The 6,000-nt window shown below is 37.8% G+C and overlaps 1 protein-coding gene across 3 annotated transcripts; it reads right to left on the bottom strand.

The window, feature by feature from the left end:
* Positions 1–566: 566 nt before the first annotated feature.
* On the bottom strand, positions 567–5,713 carry ppp1r3cb (protein phosphatase 1, regulatory subunit 3Cb). 3 transcript variants are annotated; one of them, XM_017484396.3, is made up of 2 exons: positions 5,575–5,713; positions 567–2,950 (listed from the first exon to the last, which is right to left on the bottom strand). In XM_017484396.3, the coding sequence occupies exon 2, from the start codon at positions 2,920–2,922 to the stop codon at positions 2,002–2,004; it is 921 nt and encodes a 306-aa protein (XP_017339885.1). In that variant the 5' UTR covers positions 2,923–2,950; positions 5,575–5,713; the 3' UTR covers positions 567–2,001. The 3 variants fall into 3 exon arrangements, with proteins under 3 accessions (XP_017339885.1, XP_017339884.1, XP_017339883.1); XM_017484395.3 differs by lacking the exon at positions 5,575–5,713 and adding an exon at positions 3,878–4,092; XM_017484394.3 differs by lacking the exon at positions 5,575–5,713 and adding an exon at positions 3,737–3,826.
* Positions 5,714–6,000: the final 287 nt, after the last annotated feature.

Genomic DNA, 6,000 nt, shown 5'->3' with positions numbered 1-6,000 from the left:
CGGAATATTTGGCTATATTTGCCTGAAATGTCAGTTACTTGAGATCAATTTATTGCTTATAGAAGTGTTGTATAAAAGCAATATCACACTCACGATCATGCTATTTTACTATGCTTACCAGTGTATGATTTAGCTGGGTTTATTCATTTATTTTTTTAAATTTGCAATGCAATTTGCAGGGTTTTTTGGCTTTTTTTGTGGAACACTATTGGAATTGCACCAAATGTTTTTCGCAGTGATGGTTGCTGGTAAAAGACATTTTAGCTGTACTCATGTTCGAAACACATGAATCGAAGAGGTCTGACATGGCGATAACACCACATGATGCATCTTGGCCCAAACCTGCAGAAAATCCAATAATTGTGAAAAATTGCAAGACTCCTCCAAATTAGCTTGATTTCGCTTTTCTCCAATCGCAAGATCCTGGAGGGACTGGTCTACGGCCGAATCACAGCACTCGTGCAATAGTGCTCAAATGCGTCACTTATAGCTGGTATTCCCTGTTGCCTGTGGTTCAAATCCTTATCTTAATGACAGCTGAGATAAAATAACTGAGGCAGAAGCTGTTCACGGTAGAAACATTGCATTTATTCAATTTCTTTCTTAAAGGAACTTAGAATTAGAGACACCCTTCCTTACAGTAGAAAATTCCACAGACAAACACCATAGTTTCCAGCCCTTTTATACAGTCAACATACATATTCCATCTCTAAAATAAACAGTAGCTAACAAATGTCAGCCATTTGCATTAAAAAATTATTCACATTCAATCATTCACATTGACCAGACTGTTTTTCCCACTAATGGAAGACAGGAAGCAAACATGAGAAACTATATAACAATAACTAATCTCAAATACCCCACTCCTTCACAGATTTTATCTCTGTATTACTACACTTACCAACACTTGCATTAAGTAACATTCAATATCCCTTACTATTTCATCTGACATATCAATGAAACAATGCAGAGAAAACACTGGCATTTAAAAAAAAAAAAAAAAAAAAAAAAAAAAAAAAAAAAAAAAAAAAAGGCTGCAGCAGCAAACGGAGAAGGAGACATGGCAGCAAGTCAAATGCATGTGCAACAAAAAGATATACAAACTGAATGGAACAAGTGCATGGATAATGATGTTTAATGATCAGCAGTATATTACACAGGTGCCCATAATGTACAAGCTTTAGATTATTGCTTCAGCTGCAAAGTGGCCAATAAGATGGTACTAAAGTAATACTTAAACTTCAATATGAAGCACCTTGATGGTGTACCAAATTATTCCACTTTCACGCCGTTTAGTTTAAAGGCATCTTACACAATACAAATTCCCTTATTCTTGTTTTCATGGAAGCACATCTATAAGAAGAGTCACATTGCACACGGAGGAGACTTTTTCCACCTTTGATGAATGCACTGTGTTTCAGAGTCACCACGGGGAAATGGATTCTTTCTCTCAATATTGCACACAGATCAGTTTAACAGCATAATTCATATGAAGTCTATTCAACAGAAACTACTGCACGAGAGAAGAAAAGAAAAAAAAAAAGATGTTTTAGAGGTGCAATTTGTCCTTGAAAAAAGGTTCCAATAATGCCACAATTTTTCTAAAAGTAATCTAATCAAAAAAGGAAATCTATTTCATGACATGACTGTTTTGAGAACTTCTTAACCTTGGAACTGCTTTAGTGCACAGAAAAACTGGAGAAATTAGATTACATTATATAGTGTTAAAATAGTTAGTATTTGACTCAAAATTATAATTTAATTCACTTCTAATCTGCCAAAATCCTGAACATCAACACTGGACAGTTTGTATGAACCAGGAATATATCCAATATGATCATTGTGATGAGCTCAGCATTTCATTTGACGCAATATTAATTTTGTCTCAAACTTTTTCGATATTTTTTTTTTACAAGTACGATCTCATGCTACATCAGTCAATTCTGCATTTCTAGCACCTCCTCCTAAAAAGGTATTCCATTTTTGTGGCAACATCTACCCTCACCAGTAGGGGGAGTTGTTCTCAATTCGCCCCCAACTCTGCCACTCTGGAAAGAAACCACTAGAGGTCCTTGGGCTCCCAAACTGATCAAACTCCATCTCAGGCCTTTTGTTGGTGCTTCTGGGTTCATACGCTGTTTTCTGAGTGTCATGTTTGGTCTGATTGCCGTCATTATCGACATGTACCAACCTGTAGTTCTTCCCATCGTTATTATCCCAGTGTGTCTCATCATGAGTGGTGTAGGAGATGCAGAACTCGACCTGATCCTCACGTGGCACTGAACTCGGCAGATCAATGGTGAAGGTAAAGGTGTCGATGTCTGCACACCCATAAACATTGTTCATATACACACAAGGAACGTCCTTGTGGCTTTTCCATGAATCAAACGTTATCCGGACATGAACAGACTTCTCAAAGCTTACATTGCTAACTTTTATCGTACCCATGAGGGATCTGTCCTGGATTACACAGTTCTCCAAACATACCAGGTTCTTCTTGAGTCGGTTCCGAAAGTCCAGGTAGTCTACAGCAGGCTGGGAGAAGTCCAAAACAAAACTCCTCTCCTTCTCCACCTTTAGGCCCACAATGGCATCCTCCAAGTCTGACATCTCAAACTGCAAGTCTGGTGGCAAGAGCGAGTCTTCCTCGAACTCCCTGAACACGTGGATCGCCGTTAGTGACATGCCTTTGGAGTCAGCAAAAACCACTCTCTTCTTGCCTTTGCCTTTGGGATTTTTCCATCCTCGGTTGGTCGCTTCCACCTTGGTCTTCGAGCTGATGCATGATCTCAGTGGTTTGAATGGCTTGACCAAGTTTCTGGATTTACAGCTCTCATAGGAACTGAGGAAGCTGCGAAGGGGCGGAGAGTGTGCCAGACAGATTCTCATGGCCACATCCACAGGCATGATGGAAGATGGCATCGGTCTAGGATTCAAGATGTGCAAAACTCTGTTTTTAAAAAACAAAACAAAATTATGCATTACTACGTTAGAGAGAAAGTAGAAGTTTGCAGCAGAGAAATACCCGTTACATTTCTAGAGCAAAGTATTCGTCATTCATATGTGTTGAGCATGTTTGTGCATCTTTATTTTTTTGAAGGAAATTTTAACAGAAAATGTATATATGCCATGTATATCTCCAGCCTGGCAAAACATAAGTCTGATATGCAAAAAAAAACCGACAAAAAAAACAACCTTACACAGTACTGCAAAGAAAGCCTTTCCTTAGTGGGTTACGGAAAGCAGCTATTGAAAAAGCAATCTTTAATCATCATCATCATCATCATCATCATCATCTTCAGACAGATATAAGATATTGCAAATCGTTATAAACTGATTCCACATGTTGATAAATAAAACAAACCGGAAAAAGAACTCACTAGAAGAAATTGAATATAATCAAATTTAGTAGTGCTATTTATTTATTTATTTATTTAAAACATATTAAGCTCTAACCTCTTGCTTATTCTCTGCTAGCCAGGCTGTATATTTATTTAATATGATCTTTGAAAAGCCAAAGCTGTGACGATTTCTCAGTAATAAGGGTGCAGAGGTGAAAGGCTTGCTTCATGTCCACAGCAACAGTGATTTTGAAGGAGTAATGTTGTTGTTTTTAAAGGAAATGTGAATACAGGAAGTATACTACATTTTAAATGTACTCAGTGTGCACCAACTCGACGAGAGAAGATACATTTCTGCAGACAAACACCAGGTAATATTCACTCAACACACTTACCTACACGTCACACACATACCATGGTTATAAAAATCACTTCTTAAAACTGAATACTGAAGAATAAGATCCACATAAACACTCCATAAACTCAACCACGACACCTAAACCATGCACTCTACAGTCATGACGCAATATTCTTACCTGGTGCAGTTCATTCGATATTCTGTTCGATCAAACGAATTAGTTGGACAGAGCAAAAAAAACCAAAACAAAAAAAAAAAACACGTATATTTTCGGTACACTTTAAGCCATGATAAAACGGAGAAAACTGAGTTAGTTTAATCGTCACGCCCCCTCACAGCTCAGCTGTAAGTTTAATGTGGAGCGGATTTCAACCCCTTCTCTAACTCTTTTTGGGCGCATGGGCTTTGTGGTCTCATCACATTGACCAATGAGAAATCAGTAAAACAAAGCGTTCAACCAATCAGCGTGCAGAACGGGATCACCCATGGCGCGCGTGCTATAGGAAGTGAGCCAGCGAGAGAGAGAGAGAGAGAGAGAGAGGCGGAAGAGACTCTGAGGAGACGGACCTCTACTGGGCTCCTAGCGAAAATTGGGCCAAGTTAGTTTTTTTTTGTTTGTTTATAATATATTTTTGTCCAGTTCACCCACCACCACTATTGAAGTTTCAGTTTGCCAAGAAAAATGACATGTTTCTAAATCCAGCCATTTTACTCCACAGAAATAAAGACTGAATCTCTTTAATATGTAAACAAAACAAGTAGGAGCCGACTGGAGAAAGCTGATATCATCTCTGTTAACCAGCTTCTACTTTCCATACTTTATAAAAATAAAATTAAATTTAAAAAAAGGATTTTTGATCGATTACAATACAGATTACTACAGACACCAACTGCACTTGCACAATTTCTGAGTCACACACCCTGGTAGACGAGCAGCTGCAATAGTAGACATTCCACGGTTTCCCAAAGCTGATCCTGGAGTATATGGATTGCACATTTCAGTGTTTCACCTTACACATCCACTATAACATCTTGATAGGCTTGGTCTCAAGCTGAATACCTGAGCCAGGTGTAGCAGAATGAAATATGCAAGGAGGATTGTGAATGGCTGGTTTGATCTATGTGACTCAGAAAATACTGAAGCAACGGCTTCAAATTGGAACTGGTCAAGTTAGGTAACTAAGAACCGGAAAGCAAAATTGTACACATTACTACTTGGCTGTAGCATACTTTTACTTATGGCCAATAGCTTTGGTTACCAATGGGGTGAACTAAGAAGATGAAAATGCTTAACAATTAATGTCATGCGTATCCAGATAAGTGTGAAACAACACATTTTTCATGCTTTAGAATATGAAATGAAAATGATAAGATGATTTATGTTTGACTACAGATTTCAGTGTTCATCACTACCACTGAGTGTGCTTGGATGGCCTTAAAGAACTTTGGATAGCCTTAAAAGAACTGGAATGATAAGTTCACTTTCCCTGATACTGCATGTTTTGGAAACTTTAGTTCATAAAATGTGTTCTGGTTTGTGTATAAATATATGCCTTGTTTATCTCCAGCCTTGAAAGTGGTAAGACATTTTGATATGCAGAAGTTGCTTACAAAGTACTGTACTGCAAAGAATGTCTTTTATTAGTGGGCTTATAGTACCCCCGGCTTCCCAAAAAAATTCATAGCTAAAGTAGCTATGGAAAAACCAATCCTTAATCATCTCGGAGGTACTATGAAATCAAAGAAAAAAATTGTTTTGGATAGTATTAATTATTAAAGTTGTAATTCTGTATTCTCTGATATGCTGCTTTAGAGAATTTCTATAAATACTAACTAACTAGATAAACAAAGAGGCAAATGAAATGTTTGGTTTACCTTTAAAGATGTTCATACTTCCACTTTTTCCTGTAATGTTACAGCAGTGCTTCTCTCAGACGTTGTACACTGATCACAACGATTCACAATTTACACAATGACTACAACTACACCTAGCCCCAGTTTACTGCTTCACCAAACTTTCAAAACAGGAAGTTCGTTGTCACAGTGCCTGCTTTGTGTATTTGACGACAACAGTGCTTACAGCTACAGCTTTATATAAAATACCATGTCACAACATGTGTTTAATTTCACAGAGGTTTAGTGCCAGTGCATGCGTCACATGTTCTAAACATATGGTTCAGTTTTGGAATCTGCTGTTATGAATGTTGGAATGACTTTGAGAAACGAACACAAGGGTATTGTGTTCATGGCAGATAGATGATATCCTAAATGAAAAGGAGAACAATACAGGGTGGGACACCC

The sequence above is a fragment of the Ictalurus punctatus genome, chromosome 13 (genome assembly GCF_001660625.3).
Source record: "Ictalurus punctatus breed USDA103 chromosome 13, Coco_2.0, whole genome shotgun sequence".
NCBI classification, from domain to species: domain Eukaryota; kingdom Metazoa; phylum Chordata; class Actinopteri; order Siluriformes; family Ictaluridae; genus Ictalurus; species Ictalurus punctatus.
This window is presented reverse-complemented; position numbering and strand designations above follow the sequence as displayed.